Genomic DNA, 16,231 nt, shown 5'->3' with positions numbered 1-16,231 from the left:
GACACAGAAAATATTTTGCATTCATCACGTTGCTGATAAGTCCTCAACTAGTAGACGTTTGCCATTTAATTTTTTGATAGAATTCTGCCACCAGATAGCTACCATGTTTATTGTGTAGTTGTGAACAAAATTTTATCTTTTCTTGTCTATCAAGGTGTTTATTTTTAGCGCAATTTTTGCGCACTCTCGAATGCTTAGTAATAAGCAAATGGTTTTCGTGTCTGTCTTTAAATTCATTGGAAAGAACAACACACATCGCCTCTTGAACTTTGCTCCCTGTTTGTACACATCGCAGAATTTTTTATGAGCGGCACCGGCTGCTGATTCGCCATCGAACGAGGTCATATATGTATATATAACACAATGCAAGGCATTTCTTACTCTTTACTTATTTCAATTTGAAGTGCAGGAGAAAAGCCATAAATCAGACAGGTAGATAAATTAATAAGACGAACTGATGAAATGAATTCAACGTTGAAGAATGCCGCAAATCGCAGAAATAACCTTTCATAATATACCCAATCGAATAACTTATTATTATTCAAAGTCGTCAACAATTATAGTTTTTTATTATTATTGTTGTAAATGTCTGCTGGGAATATTCTTATATATTTTGAAGAAAAATATTTCATTAGTATTTCTAAAACTATGTGGCTTAAGAACTTGGCTTCAGCATACTTTAATATATTCAATTCAGAACTTTAGCAGGATTTTATGCAAAAAAACATATATTATTAACATTTTTAAATTTGTGGCGTAAGATTTCTGGCGTAAGATTTCTGATTCTTTGCGTTGAGTATTTTGCTTGAGAGTTTGCTGGAAATTATATTTATATAGAGTATTGGTACGATATTCTGTTAAGTGAATTTTTGGAAAACAATCAGTCCAAAAAATGTATAATATTATCCTTCAGATATGCAGGACTATTACATATAATTCAAGTAATATTATTTCAATATTTAAATTACATTCCCAACCAATTCTTAAACATAATTGAGTAGAGTGTAGACAAGAAAAATTCTATAGAAACAGCTGATTTGCGCACACCTTGAACATTGCTTGAAAAACAAAATTGAAGCCCCCGCAGCAAAATCACTTCATGCGCAACAATTGCCTCATGAATTTTTCAAAGGAAAACTAAAACGAACGCACACGTCAACCGAAGCGCCAGTCGCGCCCAGACCTCAGCAATCATAATTTTCCGGCAGTTCAACAATCTCGCGTGACTTTTCTTTGGCATTTCGTGACTTGATTATTGCACACGGATAACATGCGTTCCTCTTGGAATCCTTTGTTGACCACCTACCAGTTCCAGGCCACTGCACGTGACAGCAAACAATTGTCTGTGATTTTAAAAATTCAAAAGGTTTCCTTGAACTAACACACACTATGTATGTACATAGTATACTCGTATATGGGTCGTCCATTGGCTTTTGGACTGTCTGGCAGGTGCGCGCCTCCACCTGCAAGACTTTAAATTGGAATACATTTTAAAATATGGAAATCCCTTTATTCTGCGATATTGATGTGTGGTAAGATTTTTATTTGAAGCTGTACTTCGCTTCTCGTTTGCTAACTAAAGTGTTGATAACATATTTAATGTTGTTTACCAAATATCGATTTATTCTTTCAACCAGAGCACGAAAATGTCGCTATCAGCAGACTAGATAAAAGTTACAAATCGAAGTTAGTATTTTCTTTTTTTTATCATGCTATAGAACTTTTTATAATCGAACTTTGAAAGTTGTATGTAAAGAATCTTCTATAATCATTGAATCTCAGCTTGAAGGTGTAAACGATTCTGCATTCATCGTCTACTTTATGCGAATTACATGCAAGCTTATTTACCAGTAATTAATTACTATTCCAAAGCCTCCAATACTTTGCACAAACTTTTGCGGCAACTATCCTAAAAAGGCAGCTAACATCACTTTAACTGAATCAATTTTAAACAATTTAATATTTTCTTCCACAGTCTTCTACATAAGTGTGTTCAATGAAGAACAATATTTTGATATTTTCCTTTTTCATTTCACCATGAAGATGAAGGATTATTTTTTGGCAAAGTTTTCCCGCTCGATTGTGTTCACCTTTTCGTAAGCACTTTCGCGCTGCTGCAGCTACTAATTGGTTTTCGGCTTACTTTTAAATAATAATAAGGTTAGTTGTTGATCTGTTACTATTGGTCCTAGCGCATAACTCACTTTTGTGAACTTTGTCAGTTACAGCTGCAATATTTTTAACCTTTTCTAATTGTTAAACCAATTACGCGCTTTCTTTCACCCCCATTTTTATAATTTAACATTTTATTATGTATGTATTTTCTGAATGACAAAAGCCACTTTCAAAGCCATGAAGGGTAGTACAAAAATATATATGTACATATTGCCATTCTAACTGAATATAAAGGGACTACCTAATTTGTAAATAAATGTTTCATAGATATGTAAATGATCATAGAAAATGGCTCTTAATGCAGCCAAAAGCAAAAGGCAGCTATCTTGCCGCAGCTAAGCAAATTGTTTATTGTACAAACATAAATGATTTGCACGAAATAGTTACTTAGTTTTTCAGCCAATTCGACCAACTAGACAGAGATTCTTTTCTCATATGTTGTTACAAAAATTTCCTTAAACAACGGACTGTCGTGCACACAAATTAAAATGAAAAACTATAGCATACTTTTACGCTCAAGCGGAAAATGTCCATAAAGCTTTTGAAAGTGCTCCTAAGAGATGCAAGAAAATAAAATCAAATCACAGCTTCTACTCATACCCAACTGGAATGAGCATGAGTCTGCTGTTATGATTAATAACTTAATTTTCAAACACTTTACGCAGCACACACATTTAACTCGTTACATACTCGTTACAATAATGAAATAAATTGCAAAATGTCAAACAAAAAATAAACCAGCCCTTGCATACTTACTATGTATTGAAGGTCACTGTAAGACCCAGAGCACTCAGAAAGCTCAGTAATGTGAAGCACGTGTAAGTTTTTAATTACAATTAATGGGGGGTGTTATATTTTAGCCTGGAAAAGCACCGACACACACATAAGCACGCCGGGTGCCTTTGATGTTATGACATAGAAAAAACTATATACACAAACACACATATGTATATGTATTACATATACTCGTATGTATATAAAATCAGTAGCTTTTGTTGTGCCCTGGGTACTGCTGACGACCCGGCATAAATTTGATACGACTTTGCGACAGTGTGTGTGTGTGTGCGTGTGTGGCAGTTTGCAGCTGCGCTTAAGCTTTTGCTGTCGCTTGACAGCTCACATATGTGTGTGCATGTGTGTATATTTGTGTGTGCAGGTGTTGATATTTTCGTAGCTGTGTGTGAGCATTAAAGTATTTTTAATATCAGAACGTGTTGCATACTTTACGGGAGCGCTTGGTTGAGGGCTTCGAGTTGATTTGAAGCATACATACATACTTGTACATATATATTAAATGTATATTGCTTATATACTTGTATGTATGTATTTTGTGCGTGAGCTTAGGTATATTTATGCGCTTATATGTATGTGTATATGTGTAGTGGCTTCCCAGACAAATTTATGTCATCCACCGTCTCATTTAAAAGCACACAAGCTTGTCATGAACTCAGCCAATTTCTGTCTACTTGTTGTCATCTGATTGCGCCAATCATTAAAGCTGTGGTCTACTTTTTTAAGTGAAGGCAGAAATATGAATGTACATATGTAAATCGAAATATAGCGGTCGCATAAATGTGAAGCCAAATCAATTACTAATCAATTACTAAGCCAAGTCATCGTTAATAAACAACCAAATAGCGAAGCATTTGTTTCAAGCACTAGTCCTCCCACATTTCTACAGCTATTGTGAAGAAACTTTGCAGCCCAGCGTCTGCCTTGACTATATCATATACATATGTTTGTATCTATCAAAGAAACGAAGTGATTTTAAAATAGTTTTTGTATCAAACAATGCTGTAGCTATATCTGATAGTTTTACATCGCAAATGAGGACCACCGCTGATAAAAAATTAACAAATTATTCCAATAAAAGAGAAGTTACTAGTAGTAGGCTATAGTTGCGGTCATTTAAGATAAATAAATAGAAATAAAATAAATGTAGACTGTCTTCTGAAATTTGTATTACATTTTGTAAAAATCACTTTGTTTATTTTTAATAAACTGTAATTAATAAATATACACATGTAAGCAAAAGGTTATGTATACGTATTAAGAAAAATATTGCACTTCACATTTCCAAAAGGGTTCTATAATAATTTTTGAAAATATCTGGACACCGTTCTAGAGATATGTATCGGTCGTGTGCTTAAAACTTAATCCAATAATATTTGTTATTATTTATATGTATTAACTAATTAAATGTTTTAAGAGAGCATAACTAAAACCATGGCTAAACTTACTTAGGAAAAATTTGCTGGCCTTTATTATATCTAAACAATTTCATTGCAGACATAACTTTGATTGCGATTTCTTTTCATTTCAACTGATGTCTTTCAAATTTGGCTAGAATTCATATTTTCATTTAACAATTGCTCTTCCGCTGCTATGTGTTCAACATATTCTTCTTTTCAATTTCAAGCTCACCAACTAAATGGCCATGAGCGCAAATATATTTCTATTTGTATACGAGTTTTTATATCCGGCCTCTTAGTTACTAAGATGTAGACATTTGATGTTTACAAAAACAGATTTGCGAAGGCCAGTTTAGGGCAAACGGTACTTAGAGCTATGGCTACAAACAATAACAATGTTAAGCAAACAGGCAGACGCTGCCGAAAAACCAGGCAACATTTGAAATGGCCCAAAGGCATCACTTGTCATGACTGGCGATGGATTTATACCGACACTGACATTGCGCATACGCCGCTTAGAAGAGCAGGCTCTTGTCCGCGTACATACTATCCCACAATTTCAGCTTGTCAGCTTCGGGCAAATCAATCACCTGCACCTCATGTGATATATTCAGGCATTTGAAGACCGCATCATTGCGCCTGACGGGCAACCAACGCTGCTGCTCCGGATGCTCAGCCTGTTGCTCCTCGTGCGTTCCGTCCAACGGAATATTCGGATCTCCACAAGTGGCGAACTGCACCACCATCGACACCAAGCGCCTAATTGTCTTGAATTCCGCAGTGCGACGCTTCAGTTTTTTGGCTGCCGCATTGTAGAACAAATAGGACAAGTCATCGGCGTGACAGGTTCCTCGCACCTTCCGACCACACGTGATTATTCGCATCATGTTAAAGTGCTTGGAGTCGAAGTCGAACCGGTACAAATAGGTGGGCGCATTGCTCGCATAATGCACTCGTGAGAGGAGTGTGCGTTGAATGCCGTGCCAGAAATATTTGTAGGAGAAAACCTGTCGGGAATGAGAGATAAAGAAATTATGAAAATAACTTCAATGCAGAAAGAACATAATATCTTAAGACTTTAATATTCCCTGCTACTAGCAACATAAATCAGCCCAATGCTAAGGTTATATTTCTATTTATAGTCTTTGTTGCTGAAAGTCCACTTTAACAGTCAGGCGATTTCTTTTTAATAAATATTAAACTTTAATAAATTTTAATTACCTTCACTGAAAAGGTAAATTTTTAAATTTTTAATGGAATTTATGTACAACATTTCATCATCAAACAATTGAATATTTGTTATAAGAAGTCTTTGATAAGCAGTTGAAGAATAAGTGCTTTTCAATTTATAATACTAAAGCAGTTGTTTCTGTAAACATTTCAGCGCCTTTTTTATATGCTGGTGGTAAAATCGGTAGCAAGATTTATATTTGTTAGTAATAAACGCTCTTATACTACATTACATTACATTTTCTGCAATAAACTGTAGCTAAGCTGGCACTACCTGGAGTAAGTAAACCCACAATTAGATGAACTGTTACACACTTATTTGGATTCCATATTTGTTCAAATATTCCAAAGGACAAATTAGCGAGGGCAATGCTTTAAGATATTTTCACTGCTAAGAATATTTATTAAAATACTAAGGTACTGATTTGTACACAAAATAAAGTATATTTAGCTACGTCATGTCAGTACAGTCTATTATCCGTGATTAACCAAAAGGCTTATAATTAAATTCCAAAGTATATAAACCATAATATTACGCCTTTTTGAAGGAGATGAATTTTAGGTACACATGTAGCTTCGTCAATTCGTCAAATTTGCTGCGGTTTGCACTTTTTTTTTGGGAAAATACAGAAATATAATCTCTGTCCATGTACTTATTTAGAATTATACCGATTTTGTTGCCTTTAATCTATACGTATGTCTACCTTTTATATTGGGATACTTTAACTTATATATATATATGTTGGTTTGGTTGATTTTTCTATTCCAAGTTTTTTTTATTCCCTTTTTATGTTCCCTAATTTCACATTTTCTTTGTTTAGCCCCACTGTGCTCTTCAATACTCACATCACTGTACTCCAGTATGGTTTTGCGACTGGGCTGCTTATCTCCAAAATATGTCTCGCGTAGCTGCTTGCCATAGGCCCGTCGCTGCTCCTCATTCAGACCAGCATCCTCGGGTGCCAGATACTCGCAATCACCGAGTTGATTTAACAATTCCGGCCACTTGCGCACTTCGGGAAACATGAGCAGACCCTCAAACGAGTTGCCACCCACGACAAGGGGAATTTCATTGCCCCAGCAGTTGCGCATCATCTCCAGCGGATGCCGTGGTATGACGCAATGAGCGGACTCGTAAGGCTCGAGGGTGGGCCCAAAACTGAACATAACCTTGCGCTGATGTCGCTCCTCCAACGTGATAATATCCTCGGCCACGCGCAGCATTGTGCTGGCCTTACACTTCCTCAAGTGCGCCAATATCAGGGCGTCATTGCAGTCGCCATCGTAGCCCGTGGCCTGGGCCAAGCGATAGGCCCAATTGTGTCGTGGCGTCAAGGACCAAGGAGTCAACGCACTTCCAGACATTATGCAGGCCTTGTGAAAGAGATTCCGCGTCTGCTCCGTGAGCATCATGTAGTGTGTGGAAGCTCCACCAGCACTCTCACCGAAAACAGTTATGTTATCCGGATCACCACCAAAGAAATGGCAATTACGCTTAACCCAACGCAGAGCCATTACTTGATCCTTGAGACCGGCATTGCCGGGCACATCGAGCTCCTCATCATCAAGCGAAAGAAAGCCCAGAGCACCCAGCCGATATGAAATGGAAACCAGCACGACATGCTCCATCATAATATAGTCGGGACTGTAGAGATCACGCGAGGCCTCGCCCATTTGAAAGCCGCCACCATAAATCCAGACCAGAACGGGCAACGGCTTTTGTGGATGTAACTGAAATACGAGTAATTAGGTAGTGTATGGTTAGAGGTAATTAAGTATAGTATTTTAAAGAAATTGCAGACTCATTGTTGTTTCTGGCAGTCCTGATTCGAACACGTTTATAACTCGTTGTTTGAATCAATAAAGTGGGCTTTCACCCACGACTGCTTACGGAAATAATTCTTATTTGAAAAGAACTTAATCATGAGCATATATCATCACACAAGCAGGTGACTCTCTTCTAGGAAATATTAAAAAATATTATTTTAATGCTACGACAAAATTATAGCTTCAAATTCTATTTCTATGCAGCATATATGTTCTATTTGGATTGGACTCTGGGAGAATATGCTGCAACATAGCTAACTTTATAATTGAAACAATTGATAGCACTGTGGAATAATAAAGGAATATATAATATAGGAATTAATAAAGCTTTGTCAGCCAATGAAGCGATAATTTCCTTCAAAAATGTGCTATCCACTACACCAAAAACTAAGAGCGTTCAGACCTTCTGATTGATCGTACAGATTATTTTTACAATTTGTTTATAAACAAAATTAGACAAATTGGTCTTAAAATTGTGGGAAAACAGATAAAGCTACGATAAGTGGAAAATTGAACAACAAATTCGAATCAAGTTATAAAGTATTGAAGTGTTTTAAAGAGTATTCTAAATCCTATTCTTAAAACAAATTAAAAAAAGTTCATCTGACAAGAAGTTCCCTTGTTGGAGAATATAAGAAAGATTTAACTTCAGAAATGTTTACAAAAAAGCAGACGAAGAAATGCAACTCATATCGTTCACTAAGAATTTATCAGTTAGGGGTTATTTTGAAGGGTGTTTAGTTGCGGAACTTTGTACATATTACAAAAAAAATATAATATACTGAAACTGAAAATGTGTAACGTCTCTTAAATAAGTCAATTATTTGCATAGATTTAAGGAAACACCTCCTCGTACTTTAGTTTGCTGTTCTCAGAGACTTTTTTTGAAGTGTTATAATCTACTCACCTCTCTTGTATAAACATTCAGATATAGGCAATCCTCACTGCCCTGCACCTGCCGCAGCACAATGTTCACCTGGCAGGGCTTGGAGCGCTCCCGCGTGCATCGCTTCACATCTGTCCAGTGGTCCGGCTCGACGGGCGCCTTGAACCGCAGCTCACCCACCGGCGGCTTGGCAAAGGGTATGCCCTCAAAGCTGTAGTAATTGTTGCCATAGATCGATTGCCACTTGACACCCTTCACCTTGCCACAGATGGTGTCCGCAATGACCTTATCGTTGCTACGCAGCCGCTGCTGCTTTGTTTTAAACTTCACGTAACTGCAAATACAATTATACGAGTATTAAGTGCGGTGAGTAATTGTGTGAACAGCCAGCCGTATTCCCAGTGTGGAATTACTCAGTGGCCCTATTAGATGACAAACTTGGCACACACATGTATTCAAAAAGAATTACATTCGAGTATATGGAAATACAAAGCAACGCTCCATTTGTTTACAAACAAATGATCGACGCCTTGTTCAATTTATTTGCTCATTTTCATGGCGGGCGCGTAAACAGAAACAGCAAGTTAAACAATTAAATTAGTGTGAGCAGTGATCGAGAGTGAAACGTCAGTTGTCTGGAAAACTCCATATACACTTATCAATACCCTATACTGTCAGGAAATGAGGTGCATATACACCTAATTCTGTTTTCACACGGTTTGAAAATTAAAAATGTTATATATGGTTGCACGACTTTATTCCATTAAACATGATTCAAAATAACATATGTTCATCGTCTTTTTTTACACGGTTTTTTTTACACTACTTTTTCTGGAACCCATCTACCGTGTAAAAAAAAATTAGGTGTACTATATATCTCAAATCTTTAGCATTTGTTGGCAAGTTTAATAGGAAACTAAATGTGCAACTGGCAGCTTTTCTTTTTAGATCAAAGTAAGAACAATTTTTTGTTTTTCAACAAATAATAATAAGGATAATACGGATATTTGTAATATAAAGTTAAATAAAAAATAATATAAGTTTTTATTGTAAAATCTCTTCGAACCTCCGTTATCTTATTCATTGTTCACCGATTGCAGCATCACATTTCAAAATATACTTTATATCAGATTTTGAGAGCACTTCACAATAAAAATAAATGAAAATTATTCCAAGAACTTTTAAAATACGATTTTTTTGTATTATTACCAGAAAAAACTTATTCAATTAAGAATAGCAAACGAATGTATATGAATCCTCTCCAATTATTACAAACCATACTTTATAATCAGATTTTGAGAGCACTTCACAATAAAAATAAAGGCAATTTATTTCAGGAAATTATAAAATTCTATATATTTTTTGTACCATTACTAAAAATTTCAATTAATATTTTTTTTAAAATAAGAATAGCAAATAATGTATTTGAATCCTCCCCAATTATTACAAACCATACTTTAAAGCAAAAATTTGAACCGAAATTCAAAAGTTATCTCCAATATTCGAGACATATGTTATTCGATTGGCATAAGTCCGATCTGAAAATTGTTATGGGTGCAGCGGAGGGCAGGGCGTTCGAGTTAAACAGAAATCACACTTAAAATTTCAAGTGCGTTGCCCATGAGGAACGTGCACGCATAATGACGAGTGAGCTGATCGCCAGCAGATCGGCAAACATTTGGGTAGTAAATTTTTTAAATACGCACGCGTTTGGCAAAAAGTTCAGACGTCTTTTGTTTATCGCATATAGTCATAAATCATGCAGAATACTTAGCGAAACAAGTCAGCAAGACAGCAATTAATTAGCAGCTGCGGCAACTCGTACTTCTTCGTTTTTTTCTTTATTTGTGCAACCTTAGACCGGCTATATAGGTTATTTCCATGGATGTTTGTAGACGGCAATGTGTGAATTATAGATATCGGGTGCTAATTAAAGTTTGAATTGCTTCAACGAGTATATAGTATGTATGTATGTACCTTTTGCAAGGTCAAGGTTATGCCCTAGGCGGCAACTGCAGTGAAACGAAAATAGAATTTCCACAACATGCATTACAATTAGCGAGCAATTACACTGTGCAGCAAAATCGATATAGTTTTTAAGTGTAATTCAATAAGGTCTAGTTTTTCAGGTTGAAAATTATTTCAATTTAAACACTTTACAATATATTAGAAACACATTTAGTGTTTTACGGATATAGATTTCTTAACAGATAGTGTTTGCTATTGTGTTGAACTACTTTTTGATGTATTCTTATTCTGATACCCATTGAATAATTATTCTTATTCTAAGCAATAAAGTTTTAGTTGGATATTTTGTAAGATTTCCTCTCAACGTCTGGTCTTGATAACAACCTTTTAAATGTTTCCAACTGATTCACATTGTTGTTTTTTCTCGAAACCAAAAATCCTACCCAAAACCCAAAAACTTGCTTAAGACCTATGGGGTTAAGTGGCCGCTGCTGCCCACAAAACTGCATTGCTTAAAGATTTAACAAATTCACGTCAATCACTTCCATTAACAAGTTTTTGAATTATCAATTTATTGTATTGCATAAATGTTTGTCGCTGATAAATCAACGTTAAATCAACGTTAATACAGATATAAAATCAGTCATGAAAAGCAGAAATAATTCACCGTTAAAATAGACATAAAATCAACCACTAAGCAAGCGGTTCACATAAAAATAAGTATAAAGAAAAATAAAAATGTGAAAACTATTTAACGATTGCTTTTAAATTAGACAACCTATTCCCAATAAAATGTGTTACCAATTAGAAACTTTCAACTTTCGAATTCAGATTGTTTGTTATATGAAAAATTTAGATTAGTTTTATCATCAATTCAAAGACTATTTACTTTAAGGTTTAGCAATCCATATTTTCATGCTTTGGCTAAGGTATAATTATTTCTTTTGAACAGAAAAAATTCAGAAACCTATGAAGTTTTTAAAAAAAAGCGTCTCAAAACTTATTAGAACTATTTCACATTTCTGAACGATGACAAATGCTGTCCAGTGTTCAAAACTTGGCTGCTGCACATAGACCCTATATCTCACTTTTTAATTGGCTATATAACTCAATTTAAATACGTTTATTAAATACTCGCTCGTACATTTGCAGACGTCATAAAAATTAAGCATGATGTGTGCAATTGGTTGGACTCAGAGAGTGTCGTGAGGGCAGCTATTAAATGTCAGTGTGGATATTAAATAGCCGAGCTCGGCTTGTTATGTGTACTGAGAAACCGCAGGTTTGTCCGCAAAGCCGGAACAAAAAACCAGAAAGAGCACCGGCTACTTACTTGCACACTAAAATTGTTCACGCTAAGTCCGATAAATATTTTAACGTGCTATGCTAATTTGTAATGTACTTGAGTACTCATTAAAAGAGTCAGAGTTGAACAGAAATTGACGAGTTTTTTGACTGCAAAGGTGAAAACACTTTAGCACCTACGGTATTTAAAAGCCTTGTAATATTTGCATCTGTTCGCTGTAGTACAAATATTTTTGCAATTCCACATGAGTCGGTTCTTTCATATTAAAAAGTATTCTCTTAACGACATTTAAATGTCTGTAGAAAAAGATCAAGTCCGTAAGACAATTAAATCTTTCGGTTTGATTATATTTCACAGAGTACTTTAGCCTCTCGTTTGGTATTTAATGCTGGCCATATACACGTATGTACTTTATTCGTTTCAGCGAAAAAAACATACAAGCTTATATATGTTTGACGTACTTGTAAATATATACCTATGATAATGGCCAAATCCGCTGCTTCGCTTAAGTTGAACGTGCTAGCCACTTAGTGGAAGGTTTGTTAGTTAAGCATTTCTTGAATGCGAGCCGATTTGGCATTACCTTCTAAATGCCAGCCATGCACATTTTTTTGCAGCTACAGTGGAACTGGGCTAATTGTTGATTCGAAAAGCTACTTTATTCTTTTAGCTATTGTATTATCTTCTTTTTGTCTTTTCCAAATGCTTTCTGATGAATGACTATATATTTTATATAAATCGGAACTTTAAATAGAAATTTGTATTTCCTTTTGTAAGATTATCTTCAAAAACATTGGCTGAACTCTATTTTGAATTATTTCCTGTTCGATGTGGAATCGATATTGGAATTTAGTTGTTTATTTTGCATTAAGGAATATTTGGTTTATTGCGTCGGTACATTTTCTATTAGTTTACATTAAATTCTTGATTATTATTGATGATTTTTATTCTTAGGCATTACAATCTACTTGTGTGTTTCATAAATGTGTTTTCTTGTAATACAGTCTGTCAGTTCCTTAATATAACAAAAAAAAACCAAATAGGAATCTGTTATCAAGAATAACATTTTCAAATTGGATAACTAATAATAAATCCAACAATCCGTCTAGCTATGAATTACTCTAATGTTTTCTATAAATATTTATAAAGAAATTCTACTGTCCACCTCAAATTATTAAAATGAATTGCTAGTACTTTTTTTAAACATTTTTCAGCTCATATGTAAAGTTTTCTCTAATTACACATTTTTCACATTATATGAGTTTGTTTCAGAATAGGTTCTCTGGGTTCGATCCAAGAAGCGTGAAAAGTTCTCATAAATATTAATAGGTGTCCAACCCAGAAAAAATCTTAAATAAGAAATAGCAGGCACCTAAATTTTAATTTAATTAGCTCTCATAATTGTTGAAAGAGGTTGAATATTTTTAATTTAAAGAATTTATAAAAGTCTGTCCTAAGCAATTACTACTGTACTCATTCAAAGAATATTTTGCTGCCTTGACATTTGAGAAAATTGCTTAAAGAATTGGACGCAGCACGTGCTTTTATCGCACTATACCTTCAACATATCGTATTTATTTACTTATGTTTAGGTGGTTTGTGATAAACATTGATTTTTAAGATTTCATGTTTGGCGCACATGGCAGATATTGTTTTATTGGCTGTGTAGAGCCATATATCGTCCATAGTTACCATCGATTACGAAATGCCTAAATATGTTAATTAAGGCCACATGATTTTTATTACAAGCAATAAAACAACTGACGCACTTGAAAGCAAAGCGCAACAAGATCGAACTAGACATATCGTATAATCGGCTCCTGGTTTAGTTATCTTATCGACATGCTTCATATTGATTCGTTAATACTCTTTATAATTATCAAATAAATAACATTTAGTCACACAAGCCAAGTCGCTGTTATCAGCAGGTCGAATAAATGAAATACATAATTTTTCGTTGTTAGACATGCTCGAAATTTCGAGTCAGAGTACAAAGTGCAGAAAATTTGTGAATATTTTACTTATAATTAGGACGGATGACCCGATGATTATGGCGTATTGTTCGACCAGCCTCTATTAGCACCGCTATTAAGAGTTTCACGAGTGACTTTACCACTGTTTATTGCACTCTGATTGAGGTGCCAATGTCAGCACTCTGGCAGACATGGCGGCTTCATTTGTGGCGCTGAGGCGTAAACTTTTAATTGACAGCTCAGGAGGGGACTGCAATGCGGATGCAATTGAAGTGTGTGTTTGTTGCTTGGACTCACAAAAATAGAAAACAAACTTATCTCAATGGTAGAGCTAATAATAAGCATAGGCCAAGCCTGATGAACCAATGAACCGGATTCGTTCTTTGAAGCCCATCATCACAGTTGATAAGTGACGCAACATTTGTGAGCCTACATACATACGAGTATTTGTAGAAGGCAGCCACGTCATAAAGTTTTAAGGCACTGATAAGGCAGGTCTCTCAAAGCCATTAGAACTACTAGTAGTCATTACAGTTGCATTTGCTCGCAGCTGGCACACAAGTTCAACAAGCACTTGAACTATCGATTGCTCACTAGACTGATTCTATACAATTTCTCAAACAAATGTCAATCAGTTCAATCGATTGATAGATTCTCGCATCTTGCCGATGCAATTTGCAAGTTGGATGGATGGATGAATGTAAAGGCAAATTACATAACTTGGCATACTTCTGGAATACTTGTTCTTCAAAGGGCTAACAAAATTCCATTCATTTTTGAGCTTTAAATACGAGAAAAAGATGCTACAAACTTCTAAAAACACAAGTTTCTTAGGCTTTTGAAACTAATTTTGAAGAAAGGTGTCCAACGTTTTCAAATTGGGCAACAAATCAGAGCAGTAAAGTGTATTTGTTTGGTTCTTGGAGATACATATATGTGACACATCCGTAAAAGTTTACAAATAGATATTAAAAGACATAAAATGAAAAGCTCATCAGCATTTAAATTAATTGGAAACTCATCTTACCAGATTCTTGAAAATATTTTATATACAAACATTTAAAATATACATGTTCGGCAACGTTAAAAGATTTATTTTAATATTTTCTAGAGCAAAAGTTTTTAAAAAGATGAAGAAATTTAGCTTAAAGCAATGAAACCCATAAAATTTAATTAAAATATATATAATTTTATAAGCTGAAAATTCGACTTTAAACCCTATCCATGGTGTTAAAAGCAAAACAAACTTTAAAAAACTTTAAAAGAATATACTTTTTGATACATTTTCTCTATTTCTTTGCAATATAATTAAATAACAATTGTAGAAATACAAAAGAAATTAGCTAGAATCCAAAACATTTTTGAATAGTCCGAAAAATTTCTTTTCAGTGCTATATTTGTAAAAAAAAAACGACCTTAAATGTTAAAAAAACTGGCATATCTGAATATATTTTAATGCAACTGATCAGATTCCAGTTGTGTTGTTTTATCCAGTTTTTTTTTTGCACTTACTTGATTTCTTTTTGCCAAAGTTCTTCTCTAGATTTCTAATTGTTAATTTTTTCAAATACTTGTTTCTGTTTTTAATATTTTTAGGCCAGACACAATAAACTCAATAAAAAAAAACTTGATAAGCCTGTTGCTTGTTCACAGGCAACATTTTATGGACTTTTACAGCAATGTATGGTTGGAAAGATTAAATATATATGAAAGAAATGTTACTCTAAATATTAATAGGAACTTACTTGAGCGCTATGCGCATCTGATCGGCAATGGCAATATCAAATGACATGCTGGCTGCTGTTTGCAAATAAAACCAACACTAAACGGCGAGACACAACCACCCACAAGCTTGTTAAAAAATATGTGATATTTAAAATAAAAAAAGGTCAATTAATATTCCCACACACGTATTGTTTCGCGGGCTGTTCAAAGTCCCATGTAAAAATCGTTGCGAAAAAGGACACGCAAATGTAAGGTAGAAAGGCACGCGATGCAGAAAATCTATAAAAATGTCGGGCGCACGCGGCGTATGCGTAACGCGAACGCGTTGTAATTTTTTTTTTAACTTTCTTCTCTTTCTTTTTGGTAGCAAGTTTTGACTTTTTCATGCACTGTTGGCTTTTTTGCGAAAACAAAACTTTTCTTTTATTATTGCAATTTTTTTTGGTTTGTTTATTTGGGCGCCTCTTTCAATTATTGCAGCATTTTGATTTGCGATATTTATTTGTGTTTCCACTTTTTGGGGGCAACTTTCAGTGGGGATTGTAGAGGCACACACTTGTTGCCGTTGCTGCCACACTTGATCGTATCTGTGGGAATTACTTAATTTAAATTATTAAAGCCTCGAGCTGCGCGTGTCGCCGGACTTGTGCTTAAGCTTTTGTAGCGCTATATTCAAGGGTTGCTCGCCAACTGAACATTTAAAGTAAATGCCGGCTAAGTTTAGTGGCCGCTTCACGTTCGTCGCTTGCACACACACACACACACGCATACAAATAAACACACATTCACATACTTATCGTTGGTTTTCCACTCATTTGCTTTGGGTACTGTGGGTCGTATGAGTGATGTTCCATGCTCGCCACTATGTATGTGTGTGTGTGTGTTCTCGCACTCAAATGCCCATTGGCATTGTCTGCTCGAGTGAGTCTGCTTGTTGTTTATGCTGGGC

The 16,231-nt window shown here is 35.0% G+C and overlaps 1 protein-coding gene across 1 annotated transcript; it reads right to left on the bottom strand.

The window, feature by feature from the left end:
• Window positions 1–4,126: 4,126 nt before the first annotated feature.
• LOC115623321 (esterase B1) lies at window positions 4,127–15,953 on the bottom strand. The gene is made up of 4 exons (XM_030517583.1): window positions 15,303–15,953; window positions 8,332–8,644; window positions 6,444–7,328; window positions 4,127–5,374 (listed from the first exon to the last, which is right to left on the bottom strand). Exons 1-4 carry the CDS (start codon window positions 15,347–15,349, stop codon window positions 4,883–4,885), a joined length of 1,737 nt encoding a protein of 578 aa, XP_030373443.1. The 5' UTR covers window positions 15,350–15,953; the 3' UTR covers window positions 4,127–4,882.
• Between the last annotated feature and the right edge of the window lie 278 nt (window positions 15,954–16,231).

Source organism: Scaptodrosophila lebanonensis, unplaced genomic scaffold (genome assembly GCF_003285725.1).
Source record: "Scaptodrosophila lebanonensis strain 11010-0011.00,11010-0021.00 unplaced genomic scaffold, SlebRS2 tig00000053-arrow-pilon, whole genome shotgun sequence".
Classification (NCBI taxonomy): domain Eukaryota; kingdom Metazoa; phylum Arthropoda; class Insecta; order Diptera; family Drosophilidae; genus Scaptodrosophila; species Scaptodrosophila lebanonensis.
This window is presented reverse-complemented; position numbering and strand designations above follow the sequence as displayed.

Coding starts and splice junctions, on each gene's coding strand:
- LOC115623321 (XM_030517583.1), bottom strand. CDS start 15,349: ATGTCATTTGATATTGCCATTGCCGATCAGATGCGCATAGCGCTCAA. Junction 8,645..15,302: donor CAGATGCGCATAGCGCTCAA/GTAAGTTCCTAT, acceptor TTGTATTTGCAG/TTACGTGAAGTTTAAAACAA. Junction 5,375..6,443: donor CCATACTGGAGTACAGTGAT/GTGAGTATTGAA, acceptor CATTCCCGACAG/GTTTTCTCCTACAAATATTT.